This window comes from Protopterus annectens, chromosome 6.part0, assembly GCF_019279795.1.
Source record: "Protopterus annectens isolate FY-2018-M chromosome 6.part0, PAN1.0, whole genome shotgun sequence".
NCBI classification, from domain to species: domain Eukaryota; kingdom Metazoa; phylum Chordata; order Ceratodontiformes; family Protopteridae; genus Protopterus; species Protopterus annectens.
Genome location: NC_056737.1, coordinates 152,735,045 through 152,754,851, shown reverse-complemented (window position 1 = coordinate 152,754,851; position 19,807 = coordinate 152,735,045). Strand labels below are relative to the sequence as shown.

The window sequence follows — 19,807 nt, the reverse complement described above, 5'->3', positions numbered from 1 at the left end:
CTCCCCCCACATTTGTTGGGTCTCATAACCCTGATGTTACTATTCCTTCTACGTTCCTCAAGCAAATTTATCTCTTTCCTGGATAGATTAAATCTAGGCTTGTGATCATCTGAGTGGACATATTTATAAATGTCCGTTTCACTTATCTTTTCAAAGGATGCAAAGGGGGTGCTGAAAACAGTTTTCTTTTTGTAAATAGAAACTTCATTTTTACTTGCCCTGTGTATTAAATAAAAAGTTAAGTTTCCTAATAAACAGTTTAAGTTCCACAAGGGCATCAACCCTATCAAATGTCTTTGTCAGTATGAATTTAAACTCTTTCTGGAAAAGGTCAAATGAATGGGGGGAGATGTTGAGATTACTACAGTTGAAAATCTTAATACACCTCTAATTAACAAAACACCCCATGTTCCTTAGTAATTATCTCCTTCTCTTCTTCACCCAGTTTCTCTTCCCTCCAAACTTAGGCTTAATGCCACAGCCCCCAGGGCATAATAAGTCCAGATCAGTTGCCCCAGTTTTGAAGATGAGGAAAGCAAAGCTGTATCTGTTTCACATTTTATATTTCTACATTTAACAGATTCAAAAAGCTTTTTAAGATTAATAATTTATGATATTAAAAATGTATACATGGCTTACAAGGATTTTTTATTAACAAAATATATTTCTTTGTGATGGATTTACATAAGTATGTTTTTAAATGATGGAACATATGACTTTAAGATTTTGAAATACAATAGGCTAACGAGATGACTGGCCAGGTAATGTATTTAAATGAAGGTTTTGTCACTTCCACCATATTCTAATGAAGTCTTGTATTTTACATGATGAAAGTGCTTAACAAACATCGTTTTTAACATTAAAGGGTTTAACAAGGCTTAGAGTGGATTCTTCTTCCTACATCCTTTAAGCTGCTTGAAATGCTTTATTTTTGTTATTTTAGTATTTGCAACTGTTTCTGCACATTCTTCTCGGGGTCTATATTATAACCTTGTAGTGTCAGCTCTCTGAAAACCTAAAGGTCGACCCATAAACAGCAAAAGCTAAAAAATGCGAATGGCCACTTCCGCAAATTTTTTCACAAGGAAAAAATTCACTTGGCCGGTGAACAGACAAATAAACTTTCAAGCCCTAATAAAGTGGGGGGAGGCTTCACCCCCACATCCCCTGATGTGTGGGGCTGTGAACCCCACACCCCCCTAACTAAATATACCAACTCTGAGATTGCTCTACATTGGAAAAAAAGTCAAATTTCTGATAACGGACAAGCATATTTTTTTCCCTGTGAAAAAATTTGCGGAAGTGGCTGTTCGCGGTTTTCAGCTTTCACTGTTTACGGGTCAGTCATTACATGTTTGGAGAGCTGATGCTTCGAGGTTATAATATAGACCCTTTTTCTCACTATCCTAACGTTTCATCAGAAGGTGACACAAGACAGCAGGAATAACTCACCATGATGCTAGTTGCCGTGCCATCTCAACCAACAACTATTCTCTTAATAACCGCCATTCCATCCATTTTGTCAATGTTATCATACTTCCCTTGTCTAGGTGGTATAAGGTCAAAGGCCAGAAATAAAGAAGTAAGAAATGAGAGAAGAAAGCGCAGTCCCTTTGTTCTATTATACCATAATAATTCTCCAGCTAGAACAATTCTCCATAGAGCAATGTGGAAACACCCAAAAAGTCTGCCAGGAAGACTTGTGACCAGGTTTTGTTCTTCACAGCACACTGATTTAAACAAGACAGGGCCCTCACAGAAATGGCCTGGAGACAAATAAAGTACATACATGACTCATGTTCAATATTTACTTCAGCACTGAAAATGGGAGCTGTAGTAATCAGCAGAGGAAGCCTCGGTCAGCTTTACTGCAGCATAACATGGATTTACAACAATTCATGGAGGCTCACGTTTCTACTGAAATATGTCAAAGTTCATCTCCTGCTTTACTATCACCAGATGCAATCCACATTTTAAGTAGACCGACATATATACGAATTAAAGGCTTACATAGTGCTTACAGAATTTTACTGAGCAGTCACTTCTTAAAAGAAATTTTCTAGAGCAATCAAACCACGGCAGGTTCAGTAGACAACATACAGTAGGTGTTAATTAAAAGCAAACATTTCATTCACTGCTTAGTTACAGAATTAGGATGTGCTCTGTAAAGCCCACTTGGATGCGACCTGAGCAAGACTTTCTAGAAACTACTCTACCCTACTGCTCTTCACACCAGTGCCTTATTAATATGGACTTTATTTACCAGTTCTTACATGGTAATCAAAGTGAAGAAAACTAACACTTTCTGCTCAGTAACTACATTCTGTGCTTCAACATACTAAATTTGTGTACACTACAGGCATAGTCTAAAACATTAAGGTGGTTTGATGTGGGCTGACCACCCACCTGTGTACTCTGGTGGGAGGTATTCAAATATACAGATTGTTTGTTTAAATATACCTTCTCAGAGTTTGCAAAGCTTTGCAATATTTGGCTTAGTCATTTTATCTCATAAAGTATGAAACTGAGAAGAAGCGGAAAACAGGGATGCTCTATTTTACTTTTACTAAACATATTAAGAAAGGAACCCATCTTTTCATGTTTAATACAGTTATATGTCCCTTTGCGGCATTGCCTCCAACATAAGAGAAAGTATTAATCAATCCACCTTCATAATTCTTATTCTGAATTATATCCTGTATATTTGTCCTGGATGTCATCTAAACTCCCTTAAATAGGCATATAGTTCTGCCATACTTATATGTAACAGAGAATTATCATTGTAAAAATAATGTTTAGAAAGATTTCTAAAAAAATGATTGCACTGTACCATTTGAAAAGAATCTTAGTGCCATAGAAAACTATTGAAATGTGTTGTGAAATGTTATCAGTAAGCAAAACTGTTATCCTGTATCTTTTATACCATGTAATGCTGTTCTTCTATTTCATATACATAAATCAAAAAATGTAATCATCTAAAATAAAAAAATCTGGTACAAATGCAACAACATATTACTGAAGTCAGACTAAAACAGAGATTCAGAAATTAAGTGGATTCCACTAAGTACTCACATCTGCTTCATTTAAATAAACAATTGCAATGTTTGTAGTGCATGGGAGTGACAAATACAATAAGTAAATATAAAAGGCCACCTGAAGTTAACAGTGCCAATCCACATTGATGTAGCGGGGTGAGCAATACATCTGTTTGTGCTTCAGTATGAAAGTAATTCTAAATTCTTAGTTTATGCCTGACAGTCTGACAGACTAAAGAACTAACCCTCGGTGGCAATCGACTATCTTCTTCCTAATCGATAAACTGACGTGCATCACATACTACACCTATCAGGATAGTTCTTCCCCATAAAATTTAAGAAGTAGAAGAAAATTCTTCTAAACCTTTTACAATTCTTCCTAGGGCCAAACATTAACCTACCAAATTTCTGAAATAGTCTAATAGAAGAGGTACTGTCTCACAGACATACATTCATGCATGTTTGCCACCAAAATTAGTCTGCTATTGTTGAAGAAATGCATGTACTTTCCTTTTTTCTTACCTGAACATAAACTTTAACACCAGACGTAACCTCATCTACTGTCCCAATGTTTTAATGAATATTCAGACTAGATATCTTCCTCATACACTGCATTCATAAACTTTCACTTAATTACACCCCTCTATTTCAGCAGCAAAGCTACCCAAAAAACAAAAAAATGAATAATCTCACTTATGAGACATTATCTGTCTTCAGGGATTAAATCCATCCCTCTGATTTAACACTCATATACTTCTAGACTTATAATCCAAACACAGATTTCTATCATCCCCCAGCTACATACCAATACTTTATAACGTGCCACCGTAAACACCCTCATTACATGCAGCTTTCTGAAATACATCAATGTACTGACTGTACCTTCTTCTCACTGCACACCAACAACATTTATGAGGATTCAGCTCTCTTCATACTACATAGCTTTACCAGTTTCTGAATGAAACTTTTTTTCCATAAATCTTTACTTAGGCGTCATAGATTATCAGACAGTTTCACCTTATCCTTATCCCGTTTGCTGACGATGTCAGTCATGATGCAATGGCACCTGAAAGCATATTTTTAATGAGTGTACTAAATTATTGGTAGAGGAGAAATAAATGGAACATGTTTATAAACTCATCTGAAAAGACTGTTTTGCTGCTTGGCCATATATGTTTATTTTAGGACTGCTTATCTTTTTATCTCTTTTCACATTTACAATTTTTTAAAAACATTTTTGCTACTGCTACAGTTTGCAAATGGAAGACTACCGTCTTTACTGCTGTTGAAGAATTGATTACATTACTTTAAAGACAGTATCCCTGCCAGCAATGGTATAGCCAGTCATATAGCTTGCTTAGCAAAGCATCCAGTTTTAAAAATAATCTAATTATGGAGAATTCTTCAGAATGCAAGAAAACCAAATCATTCCGTATTTAAGGAAATAAATCTAAAATGGTCACTGGATGGTCTGATGGCAAAACAAAAACCCAACCATTCTGACCACTTAATGCAAAGACAGGCTATTCTAGAAAGGACACTGATGGTAGAAATGAGTGAAAGCAAAAGAAGAAGAGCAAGACGAAGGGGCTACCAGAGGTGAAGATGGATAGACAACATTATTTAAGTTACAATTATGAATTTGTAATGCTTTAATGAATCATTTTGTTGCAGAGAGTCCTGGTGTTCTAAAGTCCTTCATGTCCAAAACAGCCACACATGACTAAATGTCTCAACAAGTAACACAGTAACTTTAAGTGCTGGGAGATCGGGAGGCTGTAGGTTCTATTACTACCCCAGGTAAATGAATTAACACTCACATTTCTGGCACTTGTGTGCAGCATTAGGGTTGAAATGCACTCGTGACTGCACCTTTGCTTGGATGAAATGTTAAACTGAGATCTCATCTGCTTCAGTTGCTGGTAGTTTGGTGGATGCAAAAAATCCTACAGCCTCTGTTGAAAAGAGTAAAGGAAGTTCTCTGATGTCCAGGTCAAATTTCATCACGTGGTATAAGCATCACTTTGGGTCTACCTAAAAAGAGGTTACTAGCCTAGTGCAACTAACTCAATCAAAAAAGGATAAATACATACATACATACATAAATACATAAATAAATAAATAAATAAATAAATAAATAAGACTAAGCAGCAAGAAAACTTATTTCACAGAATGAATTGTATTAAACTGTTAAATTTTAAACTAAAAATAACTTTCTCGTACTTACTAGATGGCAGACATTAAAGTCGTTTCAGTTACAACAAAGAAATTGACTTTAGCTAAACTAATCCTTAAGAAAAGGTTTAGTTTTGTTTCAGTCTAGTTTTTATAGGTTTGCCTGAAACACATGTCCCTTATTGAGCTGTACCTGTTCTGGTATGCCCCACCTATTTGTTTAAAACAAATTATACGTAACCCAGTACTTCTTTCCAGAGCCTACACTTCCCATGGATTTGGTACCACCTGCTTATTTAAGGTATGCCAACAGGTACTGCACTTGCATATCTGCCAAGTTCTCTGCTCTAATGCAACCTTTGAAGTGACAACTTTGTTAGGACATGCAGTGAAATCCTCATATGATGATTAAACAAAGCCCAACTGCACCAGGAATCTTATTCAGAATATATTGGACATGTTGCCATATTATACAATGACTTTTTCATCAGATAGCAAATATTCAACATTTCAGTCATTTCTTTTAAATTTCCATAACCAAAAACATGTTATATACTTGCAAACTCCTGTTCTATTTTTTTTCACCTAAAATTTGGAATTAGCAGGCTAACAGTTCTGCTTTAGCTACTTAATTCAACCCGTGAATTACATAGGTTTAGTGACAAGTACATTATCAGAACTGCACCTGATACTTTTTAAATTGTTTCTCATCCATTAAAACAATTACCATTCTAACCAGTATGGCATAGAAAAACCATAATGTCACTGCTTAAAAGCCATGCCTTAACCCTGCTAACAGGTGAGACAGGATACGCTTTTTGATCACAGTGGGTATCTCAGCCAGACATAGCAATAAAATGAACACAAAGATAATATGAAAGAAACTGTATTGCTTGGCAAACAGTGAGCATGTTAAAAAGTCATCCTTTTTTGTAGTTAACCAGTTCATCTCAAGTAAAGAAAGAACACTTTATATCATAACAAATGCGCAGGGGCTTACATGAAACTTCAGAGTGTATTTCAAACTACAAAGATCCTGCTACAGATAAATCAAAAGTAGATCATTTAATGGCGTCTGTTAATGAGAGTTAAAATACAGAAGGAACATGGAAGCTGCCCCTTTCTTTTTCCCTCTCACCTCTCCTTTTCTCTCTCTCGTTCCCTCTTTCAGTGTATCTCAGGTCACCCCACAGTGTCCAGTGATTGGGCCAGGTACGCTAACCTGTGATGCTGGGCATATGGTGTGACTAGGAAGGACACTTCATACTCCATATATCAATCCAATATGCTATGGTAGACATTGACTTCTTAGACACACAGAAATACAGACACATACACACACACTCCTTTCCATGAATTTGTACAAATATCTATGCTCTCTTACCTGACAAAGAAATAGGAGGCACTATAGATGCATAGGTAGAAATACACACATACACCACCTTAGTATGAAGCACAATGCACGCTGAAGAAATGCACAAATACCTGCTACGATTATATTAATTACAATATTTTGCAGACTACTGATAACCCTCTGTGGAGAAATCAGCACACACACACACACACACACACACACACACACACACACACACACACACACACACACACACACACACACACACCACTTTATATGAGTTAGTACAAATCACAATGCACTCTGAAGAAATGCACAAATAGCTAGTACTATGATATTACTTGTAACATTTTGCAGATTGTAAATAACTGTACTGGTAGAAATCTACACATACACAAACAGTCCTGTAATTTGACATAAAGCTATATATATCAATATATATCAGTCTCTCTCTCTTTTTCACTATATAGTTATATATATATATATATATATATATATATATATATATATATATATATATATATATATATATATATTCATACAACAGGCAAGAAGGCTTTCAAAAAAGGCAATACTTTGGTTAGTTTTGATAGCATACATAAATGCAATTGATTTAATATGAATAATAATAATAATAATAATAATAATAATTGGAAATAAAAAACAGATCTTAAAAATGAATGATTTACAAGGTCAAATGTTTGAAATAACCAAAGCTGATGAGATGATTCTACTTGGCAGCTCTGACCAGTTCTACTTAGTAACTGTTAGGAATAAAGACAGTAATAGCAGTGGTATTGTACAATATTACGGAAAGAAAAAAAACTGCTTTCAGGTGAATGGGAGTTTGTCTGTTTTTTTTTGTTTTTTTGTTTTTTTTTTTGTTTTTTTTTTCAGATTGCATGTCATTTAAGAGTGAAAACAAAATGTCCCAATATTTAAGTATTTGGTTATGAAGCAGGAAGTGGAAAACAGAAATGGAATGTTATTCTTATAAGCTCCCATTTTTGTGACTCTGAAAAAAATCACTTAAATTCATTGTTTCTTGGTTTACCCCTGAAAAGGGACATCATGTCCTTGTGAGTCTACCTACTTAACATAAAGAAAATCAATAAATAAATAAACATGTAATACAACAACAAAATGGAAACTGCAAAGCATATTCACCTGTTATACTGAACCATTGATTATATGTTGTGTAAAAAGGGTTGTTAGAAAAAATCATCAGAACTGTGAGTGTTCATATCAGATGTCACATATGAAATTTCTTTATTTCTTTTGGTAACAGCACACACATATAATGATTTTAATCAGTACCGTTTCTCGACAAGAAAGCATTTAGGCACAACAAACATTCATCTTATAGCTGTTCAAACATAAGCACTTATTTAAAGCATAAAACAAAATAAATAAATAGCAATTGCTCAAGTAATAATTAACACATTGATAATATAAAATAGAAAAGCTCAGAGTTACAATGCTAAAATGATTTAACTTGGTAGTTAACTGGGTAAGTGAAATGGTCAATCTCTTAAAATTTTAAAACCATTGCTCAGGCAACAAAGTCAATTGTAAATGTACACCTTTTCCAATGTATGCATATAACTCAGTAGATCTTATTTGCAGTTACAAATCAGTAATGAATGTCATAAAAACAAAGTTAAAAGCATTCATGCTGTTATGCACAGTACAATATTACTACCCACAGCAAGAGTGCTATTGTAAGACATAAACAGCTGATGTACCATAGTTCAAAGTTAATAACATGCTGCCCAGGTGCTTAAAATGCAAGTCTCTGAAAAAAATAAATAAATAAATAAATAAACCTGAGTGGCAGACATCAGGCTGTGGTACAGCTGTATGTAATTTGGGTAAGTGTGTAGAAATTCTGGTATGAAGCTCTGAATAAAACTCATCTGTCTTTTAATGTACAGTGTCTGTGAATAAGCAAAAATGACAAACAACTTCCTGCCAAAAACCATTCTTTATACTGTTCCTATTTTTTTCAAAATTATAGCTTCCAGTTTTGCAGAAAATGTGCTTATTTTAGTAAATAAACAGACTTTCTGATGAACTAAGTATAACTACGATACAACATTTCAATAAATCAGCTGTAAGTGTTGCACGTGGATTTACTACACCAAAAACATTGTTGATTTCCTAAATTCTTTACATAACTGTAATTTGGTTAACAAAATTAGCAGGATGGAATCTGTCAGACATGTCTTCATATACATGTAACTGCATTGTGTCTACTTAGTCAATCTTCTAACAAATGCTTACATATTCAAATAATAGTTAAGAATAAAGAAAACTGAACTTTAAAGTAATAAAATTTACAAAAAGGTCTGCTGAAATAGGTGCTTCTGTTTAATAAGAACTATTGCAACTCTTGGCACAGGCGCCATAAGATCTAATATCCTCTCTGGTAGCGTGATGATATGCCCATGCATTACTGTTCTTGTTGACAGTCTGTTGCCATGGAAATATTTCATTATTTCACTTTTTTCCATTTGTAGACCCTTGGCCTTGTGATATGAAGGCCACCCTATTTCATATTTTCGATTACCATTTAAGCAGTCTGGTGGAGCTATTTATATAAAAGCAAGTGTTGTTAGACAATGCAGATCGTCGTTTATCATTGCTATGTTTGGGCTTTTGCTGCAGAAAGCAAATACAAAAAAAAAGGAAGCCATTCATTTTCTATGATTGCAACCACAAAACTACATTATTCTGAAGTTCCTTAAAAAAAGACTACATGTATACAATAATCCCAATATCGCATTTCAGCTATGTTTGCTGTTTAAATAATACTCTGTCCAAAAACGGCTGATTCAGGAATATGGTCACTTCCTTTAATATAAAATTCTGATCAGAGTGGAAAAATAAATTAAAAATTATGGAAATATAATGTTAAATCAAAAATGTGTTGAGATGTACAATGTATAGTATGCTTTTAGCTTATGATGCCACATAGTATCAAAGTAGGGAGTTGTTTGTCAACAGAGCGACACTAGGTTGCCCTTTCTTTTCTGAAATGACAATGGTGGCCTTAATAATTCTCATAGTACATGTAGCCTTCCTCAACAATCACATATCAAAACTTTCCTCTACTGTTGATTATCTGATTACCGAAATGTAAAATGAACAGCACATGTTTTGCTTTGTGTAACTAACTACTGAGAAATCCTGACCAGGAACACGATGTTACTTGATCATAAAACTGTTTGGCACATAGCATTTACTACAGAGCACAGACTGAGAGAAAACACAATGTTTACACAAACAGCAGTGGCATTACTATTGTCACTAAATAACCATAACAGTGCACACTTTAACGGTTTGTTCATGCCTGTAGGACAGAAAACAACTCTCTGCAATCTGAGCCCACTCTGTGGAAGCTAAGGCTGTGAAAAACTTAGGAACCTTTTCCTAAATGATTACCCCTCCCTAATACTCAGAGGGAAACTGACTCAGATCAGCCTTTAAAATGACAGCATCAGAGCTGAACAGGAAGATGCTATTAAGGGGTATTAAATTAAATATATCCTCTTCCAACTTCAATCAGAATTTCAGACCAAGTGTTATTTAGTTCAGCTGTCGAGTGGAGCTGAATAACAAATCGCACACTTTGATTTACCTTCCTCGAATGCCAAATGGAGACAGGTGATAAAGAAAGCACTCATGCACAGGCTATGAAGTTTCTCCTAGAAATTAATTCTATCTTCAAGATCCCTATCTTAGAGAAATTCCTGGAATGGCACACAAATATGCTTCTGCCATATAGATTACTGAAGGCTGTTTTAGCATAAACACTTAGCCCTAAAACTAGACTAGGCATAGGAAACAACAGTGCATATTCCAGCAACACAAGCACAACACTGTTATGATCTCGCCTGACACATGACAACAGTTTCAAAATAGGAAACATAACCCAATGGTATTCCTTTAGCTTCTCCATATTTACCAATGTAATACCAAACATTATAAATTACATTAATTTGAAAATAAACCTGCTATATCATTACAATTTTACACTGAGAATCAAACATTTGCTCAGAACTGTACTTTGTCAACCTAGATTAGATTACATTGTCCTCCATAAAGCCTGGTTATGGCTGAATAAGTAAGGAAATTCCATTTCCAGCTGAGTTTACCAATGAATACTAGTTTGAAACTTAGCTTCATAACTGGACTGCAGAAAACACAAAATATAGGAAAGTAAACTACAGAAAATTAAATACTGCATATTAATGACTTAACAGCTTACCAAAACAGCAGACACTACTAAAGAGTGATAAAAGACTCTATCTGATTTTAGTGGTTTGTATCATTACTTTAAGTCACTTAGTGCATAACTCTTGATTGCTCAATTATATTGTCAGGTTAACAAAATTCTTCAACATCTGGAATTATTCTGTATCTATGTTTAAATAAAGCTTTGGACCATGGTTTTCAGAATTCTACCCGAGTAAACACAATGCATATGAATGAAACTACAGGTTGTGGAGTTCACACTTTTTTTTTCTTTTTCTTTTGTCAGACATCAACATATATTGGACAGGTACAAATAAGCCTGATGGTCAACCAGAAAAACACATTTCTAGTACTTAATCATATGTTTTAATTGACCTAAAATATAAAGGGTGAGTGTGTTATGTCAAGACCATGACAAACAACCTCCACACACACACACTCCTGATAGTAATATGACGTCACACCTGATTGTTCTACATTGTGCCACATTCGACTTTGCAGCTTTAGCACAGTCCTTTTATTTTATATTGTTCCCATATCTATAATATAGTTAGCAGCCATCTCACATATCCTATAGCATTCATTTTTATCCCTTAAAACTGCAAATAACAATCCAGTTTACGTCAAACCAAGTATCACAAACAACCCACAAGAAATCCGTGATCTTACAAGCATATTACTTGCTAGTTATTTTTCACTTGTTTTACTTATCTCCTTTTCTGTGAACATGACTGTTTTAAAAATATGTAGCTATTATTACTTCCACTATTATTACTGTTATCAGCAGATATTTTTAATGGAATCTTTTTAAGCTCTTTTGCAAGGTATGCATGCCAAAATGTATAATTTTACATCTAACAATTCTGACTGATCTTTACACACTTTTTTGTTATTTTTAATAAAGCACAAGCTGCCTATGCTTTATTTTTAATAAAGCATAGACAGCTTGTGTTTTAGCACTGTCTGTATAGTTTTCTTTTTTTCTGTTGCACTCAGGTGCATTTTTAGAACTACAAAATATCCTTCAGCTTTTCTGCAACTGACCAGTGCAAACTCATATGTGTGCGTGTGTGCGCGTGTGTGTGTCTTTAAAGTGCTACATTGTTCGTGAGGCACTACTTGAAACCTCAGTCATGCCATACCATTAGTTTATATGTACAGCATGACAGGTGTGCCCAGCTCTTTAGTCTGGAAAGTAAAATACTTATAACGGTAGGAGTAAAATACCTCGCAATTTAAACAGATACAATAAGGGTCATTAGAACTTTTTTGCAGGTATTATACTTCATAACCGTTTAGAATAAATTTTCCAGATTAAAACAGTGGGCGTTAGCGGCTCTTGTTTTATTTACTGAATTAGTTTTCCACCAACATCATGATCCATCTGCTGTAAGAAACCTATATTAATAATGGACAAAAAAGAAAACTTGTACAAGCTGTGGTGGAGCTGGGGTATCCGAAAATGTATGGACAGTCCTGCAATTTGGTTGTTGCATAGCAGAGCTTGTTACTATGGCCTAGCTTTTTTTTTTTTTTTTCATTTGTTAACAGTGCTGATGTATGTTTTCTACAGTATCACAAGGCCTGTTGCAACTCCACTCAGCATTCTTTTCCTAGAAAGGCTCATGAATAGACCTCAAAAGTGAACGCAACGTGCACTAGAAGTTCAAAATGTGCCTTTGTAAACCTAGTGTCAAGAAATGCTATTTTACTGTCTCTTTAAATGTAATCCGTAGTTTATGGTTCTGCACAGCCCGAATTCTGCACAACACAATGCAAAAGAAAACTGCCAGTTGACAGCATGCAGAAGTCTGGACTCAATAAGGCGGTCCAGTGCTCCCGAGCCCAACCTCAAACCTACACAATTCTCTTAAGAAAAGACAGTGTTACCGTTCTCGTCTCGAAGGATCTTGCTGAAAGCTTGGCTTGGTCGGCGCCATCTTCCTGATCCTTTTTTCTTACTTTTTTTCTTTCTGATTTTTTTTCAAACAGTGGTAGGTCCTGGCGGTGACAAAACACGGGAAAATAGCGATCTAAGAACACAGGCATGGGCTTGCTACAGAGGGTTGTGAGGGTTTAAGTCCAGTCCGATTGCTGGTTCCTACAGCCGCCATCCGAGAGAGCCGAGGAAGGAGTAAGCCCGGGATCGGACTCCAGTAACATGCCAGTAAAAGGGGAGCAAAGTCGGCGGGAAGCGTCGGTAAAGGGTTGCAGCCAGCCTTTGCATGGCTAGGAGCCGTTGTGCTACTGCTGCTCGCGGGGAGCTGGATGCCGGATCGCGTGTTACACGCACGGGGGCCCGCGTGCTCAGGCCAGACACGGGCTACGAGCTGCCATGTTCACTTGGGTTGCTTTGCAGCCCCGCCGCAGCCACCGCCGTTGCCGTGCAAAGAAGGGCTTTCGGGGCCAATTTTGCAGCCTCTGCAGCTAGTCTCGCACTCCAAGGACAGACACGCATCTCTCCTGTTGCTGCCTGGCGCAACAACGCCACTCAGTTGCAATTTCATATACTTTGTCCTGTACTCCTCCACAAATTAACGGGTATCTTGATAAAAAAAAAAGTTTCTTACTTTGATGAAACCGTTTGCTTTTAAAGTTGCTTACCTAAGTAAATGCTACACTAACGTTAATTCAATTCAAGGTCAGGTTAGGTGAAAAATGCTTAATAACCATCATTTGCAAGAAAAAAAATCTTGCTAGAAAATAGTCTAAATGCTGAGTATATCTTATTTTAAAATGGGGGAAGGGAAAGGTCCTGTAAGACCTACAGTTAGTTTTTAAGTCCTAAAAATGAACATAATACATTGGAACGGGATAATGACTAATAAAAAGAGGGACAAATACAAACGCAAGCATCGAGTAATGCACTGACAATGCCAGTATGAACACTGCCCACCTTTGTAAAGGGAATTCCCAACATTTTGACAAATGAAACATTGAAACAAAAATGTGTAGGTACCTGTCGTACTCTCCTTACATGTTGAAAGAATGACAGAATCTTGACAGCATGTCGAGATGGGGTGAAAGACCGCAGTGTTTTTGAAAGGGCAACAAAATGTAAAGCTTAATACTGGGACACTGGTTTATGTATGCATTTATTTTATTGAATCAGTAACTGGAGTAGACAATACTGGCCCATTTTAAGCCACTCATTCTACAGTTACTGTAGAAGACAACTGAAATGAGAAAATAAAGCGCATATATCATAAATTATTTGCAATAGACACAAAAAGAGACGTGAATAAAGGGAATGTGCAAAACAGAGTGGAGAACAAAAGACAGGATAAAAGAGTTCTGAGCAAACGGGAGATAAGGAATGTACAATGTTGCATTCTTAATGTGATGTGTTTATTCTGTTGAGAAATATAGTATTCCGTAAATTCAACTGGCATGTCTTGTAGGGTGTAATAATGACTGAAGTACAAATGTTAATAGTATTGTTAATATTATTAAAACACTGCATTACTTATGTGTTTGAATATGAATTAATATCAAGCATGTGGTTGGGATGAGGTAAATAAAATAAACTTTATACCAGTAACCCAGTTTTGCGCAACTCTTAAAAGTAATTTGGTGCGGGCTTTGTGTAGCTTCCAAGTAATTTGCTGTGATTCTCTGTTTTGCTTGCTTACAGTTTTGCAGAACTAGTCCTCTCTGTACTCTTATTTTAGAATGTATATCTACATCTAATTATATAGAGAGAGAGAAAGAAAGAGACTTATAGATGGATATTAAATTAATGCATTCAGCTATGGTTATTGAATTATTCCGCGGGTTTCGCATTCTAGGGTGAAGTCAGGAACCTAAGTCAAGAGAAACTTTTTTTATTCTATTACCCGACCATTACAATAAAGTTGCAATCATTTACATGTATAGTGTTAGTAAAGGCTCGATCATTTGCATGAGTATTTAAACTGGAAGTCTTGTGCAGGCCTTCTGGATGTATTCAAAAGTTTTGGCATTGCTAAAATTTTTGTGAAATGATGCAAATGCCGTCCCGCCAACTCCCAGCAAAGCCTTCTGGTGTGTGTGTGGGTGGGTGTGCGAGTGAGATGCTCCAGGAGGTGTAACCGCCATGGATAATATGTCTAATCTTTTATGACATTTATTACACATACACTGTCTGGATGTTTGTAGTCTGATAACAAACAGTACTTGATCCAAAACCAGTAAACTTGTCTAATAATATTGTATATTGAAATGACTTACAAAACAGAAAGAAACGGTCCAGTGTCACTGTTGTTTAGACAGCAGTATGTAATATTGTGTCTAGTCTACTATTTTGTGTTTATTTATTTGGTCTACAACTGAAAGTAAATTCCCATAACTATTTTTACTCGTGCTGAGCTATAAACTGGAAGAAAGTAACCTCGTCCACATAAAAAATGAAATGACAAGAACATAATAGTGTTAAGAAGTTATCTTACAAATTCTTCAAATGTACTGAAAATGTTTTATCTCACATTTGAAAAAAGCCAGAATGTAAAGTTATACCTACGTTTGCCATATATGCTACACGCATTTATATATTTCCCCACTTTCGGAAAGAAGATGTGTTCACAAACTATTGTCAATTATAGAATAAAGACAAGTAAGGAAATAAAAGGACAAACAATGCGTTGTGTCTGTAGCTTAAGAAAAATTTAAAATAAATTAAAGTTATAGATAAAGTTACACAATCCTATAAGCACCCATATAGGTACAGGGAGCCTGTTTTTTTTTTTTTTTTTGTTTGTTTTTTTTGTGCCTGGAATGCTTGTGGACTGGAGTCTGACCTTTCTGACCTTTTGACTCTGTAACCTCCTAGATCAAATCGTTTGTTGTGTCTGTTGTCTATAGTTCCCTGGCTGCCCAGATGGGTGATCCGCCCACTGCAAAGTTGCATGAAATGCCTTCACCTTGACAATAGGAAGTAATGCTTTACCACAATGGGCAGTTTTTGCACCTTTAAAGGAGAGGGTTCCCCGCGTTTTCTGTTTCACCAGAAAGTCTCACATTTCACACTGGCAGGATTTAAGGAATTTGCATGAAATCAGCACATTATATAAAGCCCGGAATTCCTGTAGTCCTTAAGTAATGTCAGTTATGTGAGTGGTTGTATCTAGAGATTTAACCTTCAACTTCCTTGCAAATGAATGACATAATCTGAATCGTAGTTAGTTCAGTGCACCACTTTGTTTTAGCAGACTATTATCGTCATATGCTTGGTTTCTAATTCATAAGTTGTGTCCAAGAAAACTATACAGGGGTTGATATAACATTCTACAAATGAACACACTGTGTCCGTTTTAAAATTCACTTTTTCGCGTGGCTGAAGATACAATTGAAATACCATATTAAATTTGCAGCACAGCTGTAAATGATACCGTGTAATGGGATACATTGTTTTTATTCAAGAGTGTCCATGACTATTAACAGATTACTGATGCAAAGTTTGTGCTTAATTTACAGAATTGTCTGGAAGAGTAAGAACTAAGTTCACAGCATCCTGCTATTATCAGTTATACATTTGCGCTTGTCCTGACTTCAGTAATATCCTTGATTTGTCTCATAATTTAGCTCTGTTCCTTAAAAAAATTGCAATTTTGTGTCAACAAGTGAAGGTTGCCATTCATAAAATTTGCAACTTTGCGTCCAAAAGTGAAAGGAGAGTAAGTAAACAATTCTAGACGTTCATATATGTTGCTAATCAATACTACATATTAATACAAATAAACCCAAGTCTATTAACTTTCTATGTCAATGTCTGGCAATATTTAAAGTGTCCTTGACTTGGGTAGGGCTATTGTCCATGGCCATTTTTCGGTCTGGTCCTAATTTTAGAGAAAAGAGCTTGACAGCCAGCTGCTTAAAAACTTCTTGCATCTTAACACAGAAGTGGCGTCTGTCCCGAGGATGATTCAATTTATGCAAAAAGCAATGATTTTCTTATAATGCAATGAAGCAGAAGCGGTGTGTGAATAATAAATAAAGGCAAACAGCCCAACACTTTGGAATGTCACTTCTAAATATGCATTAAGTATGCACCACTGGTATGATATCTGAAACGTGAAAGAAAAAAAAAAACAAAAAAACAGCTGTACTGTTTGCATACCACCTACATTTTTGATACATACTACTGCCTAGACGTTGTAAATGCTAAGAAATGAAGTGAACTTGGTCCACACAGTATTAATGAGTAATACTTAACTTTTAATACAACTCGTACACAACCTGTTTCATTCTTAAGACTCCAACAGAATCCAACAGTAACGGTTTATGTCTTACTGGGTGCAACCCTCCCCTATGTATTAATCAATATTCATTATTTGCTAAACAACCTATACTGTGCCACCTGTCTGGAGGGCTTCATTTGTGCACTGTAACAGGTGACAAGCAACACCAGCAGTATGAACTTAACGGTTACATGATACCGTCTCAGGAAGGGAGGCATCGCTATGTTACATATAGCAATAAAATCAGATAAACACAAACAGGACAAGTGTGTGTGTGTGGGAGGAGAGGGGTGCTCGGGGGGGGGGGGGGTAAGACTGATTGCTAGACAATACGTGGAAGTCCACTGTCCACTTGAAGAAAAACTAGACATTCAGCATGACCAGCTGAATGTATTTGTACTCTACACTTGTAAGTGAAGGAATGCAGGATGTAAATGCTGTGATGGTAAACTGCAATATGTTGTAGGGAGAGAGATAAAAAGAGAGACACTGAAAGAGAGAATGAGTTAATACAAAGTTGGAGCTGATGCAGCCCGCCAGCCTTACCGCTGTTGGTAGGAAGTGATGCCCTGAACGTTGGTTGGGTTGCCGTTGGTGGCTGCTCCGGCTCGACCGACCCCCGCGCTGGCCGGCATCCCTCCGCCACCGCCTCCCCCGGCCGCCGCCGTTACCTGCACGCTGAAATCGGGGAAGATCCTGATCATTGTCGCGGCGGCGGCTCTCAGCAGCTAGCAAGGGTCTGCGAAGGATGACAGGAGCTCTCCCACCGGCAGTAGCACAAGAAGTCACACTGCAATCCCATTAGTGAGCAGCAAGCAGAGGGGTAGTCATCAAAGCCATCTGAGAATGATTTGCAGCCTCGCTTATTCACTGTGCAACTTGGGGAAGATAGTATGTCAGCATTGCTGCCCAGGTCCTCCTGAAATGTGGACACAAATGCACTGTTGGAGTGCTGCGGTTGTCGTTGCTGCTGCTGCTTTGCAAATCCCAGCTAACGTGAGCAATGATGGAAGCACTTCTTGATGCCCCGTACAACAGAATCAAGTGCGGAGCAACAAAGCAGTTGCCTCGAGTAGCTTCCCCAAAATACCGACTCCCCCCAGCAAAGACTTAAGTTCAGCTTAACTAGGATGCTGCTGGCCCTGTTCCTAACACTGGCTGTTGCTCGAGAAGAGAATTTACGTTGTTGTCAGCTCTGTCCTCTTCTCTTGTTGCCAAACTTGCCGCCAGTATAACTGCTTTGACTGGAAAAATGTTGCGCTGCTAATGCCGAGTTGCGGGGTGCATGGATGGGAACCTCTCCTCCTAGTGTGCAGGCAATGTTATTGCTACTGAAAGTTGGTCCAGTGTATGTGCGCAGCGATGCTATTGCTTACTGAGAAAAATGCATTAATGATGTATTGCTTTGTTGAAATCCCTCCCCATTTATGATAAAGCACAGAAAACGAGTTGGTCCCAGCCACGGTAATACATACGGATCATTTCAGTCCTAAATGTTCCTTCAGGAATGACTGACAAATGCCATCAAATGAAGTTTCTTCTGTGACATTAGCTGTAGTCTGTGTTACTGTTTAATTTCTTTCAGTGAAGGCCAGGGACTCAGCAGACACCGTGCAAAAGCGCGCCTTCTGCTACAGTTTGCATGCTAGGGAAGTAATGTCTGTGCCCAGCATTGCACCCTCATAGACAACCACTCCACTTCTGTAAAACTTAGCAACTCTTATTTAGGTACTCTCTCTGCAAATGTTGATTTACCTCTTCAGCTCTGGCGCTGCCTGCATCAGCTCATGTGATTTCACTAAACACACCAGCACAGGATGGGCAGCACGACATTTTGTTTTGTTAACGCATTCGGGGCTACAAGGACCTTCTTTTGCCAAGGAGCACTTTGAATTTCGTTGCTGAATGTGATCTTACTGATTTACAACAGACGCTGCAGGTTTTGCTTGGAAACTGGCCACTGCCTTGCATAATTATATATTTAAAATATATCAGCATAAACGGAACACTGTACAAGTTAACAGCTATTGCGGGATTGCATGTGCGTGGGGGATGGGTGTGGTATACATATATGTGTGCGTGTATGCGTATGTATATATAGATATATATGTGTGTGTATATGTATATCACACACACACACACACACACACACATATATATATATATATATATATATATATATATATATATATATATACACATGTGTGTGTGTGTGTGTGTGTGAATTTCTTAAAAAAATGTATACTCTCTTTATGCCACCAGAGTTTAACTGGCTATCATTTGATTGGCTAATTGCTGGACTTTTTCTTCACAACTATTTCACCAGGATGGTCCATAGGCACTGTGTTTTTTTCTTTAACAGCAGCCATTTATCCAAAAGGGTGAAGCCTCAGTAGATAAATGTAACTGGAGTAGTTAAACTCTGTACTACTTAACTACTTGACTTGTTAGGTGATATTATTTAATACCGTTAATAACAATAATAGTAATAATAATAATAAAGGCTTTGTCTTACCTTTTCTAAGTAAGTCCATTGAATACAGTTTGAACTTATTTTCAAATGCTGGTTCAAATGATTTCATGTTACATATTCTGAAGTAGTGGTCATATGCACATATCTGTATGTCATTACACATAAGCAGGTTTACGCCACATACAGTGGCACTGAGGTTTTTTTTCCCCCATTGGGACATATATAGATCTTGACAAAACTCGTGGCTATTTAGTTGATACAATGGTGCAATCAGTAATGTTGCTGTATCACAGTACTT

The 19,807-nt window shown here is 36.8% G+C and overlaps 1 protein-coding gene across 3 annotated transcripts in view; it reads right to left on the bottom strand.

Moving 5' to 3' along the window:
- The window catches only part of NPAS3 (neuronal PAS domain protein 3), a 2,415,438-nt gene extending 2,396,585 nt beyond the window's left edge, over positions 1-18,853 (bottom strand). The window contains exon 1 of one of the 3 annotated variants that reach the window (XM_044073889.1): positions 17,583-18,853. In XM_044073889.1, the coding sequence (XP_043929824.1) occupies positions 17,583-17,740 (158 nt within the window). In that variant the 5' untranslated portion in view covers positions 17,741-18,853. Of the gene's footprint in view, positions 1-12,711; positions 13,311-17,582 lie in introns of those variants that run through there. The other 2 variants (XM_044073888.1, XM_044073890.1) reach the window with 2 other exon arrangements.
- Between the last annotated feature and the right edge of the window lie 954 nt (positions 18,854-19,807).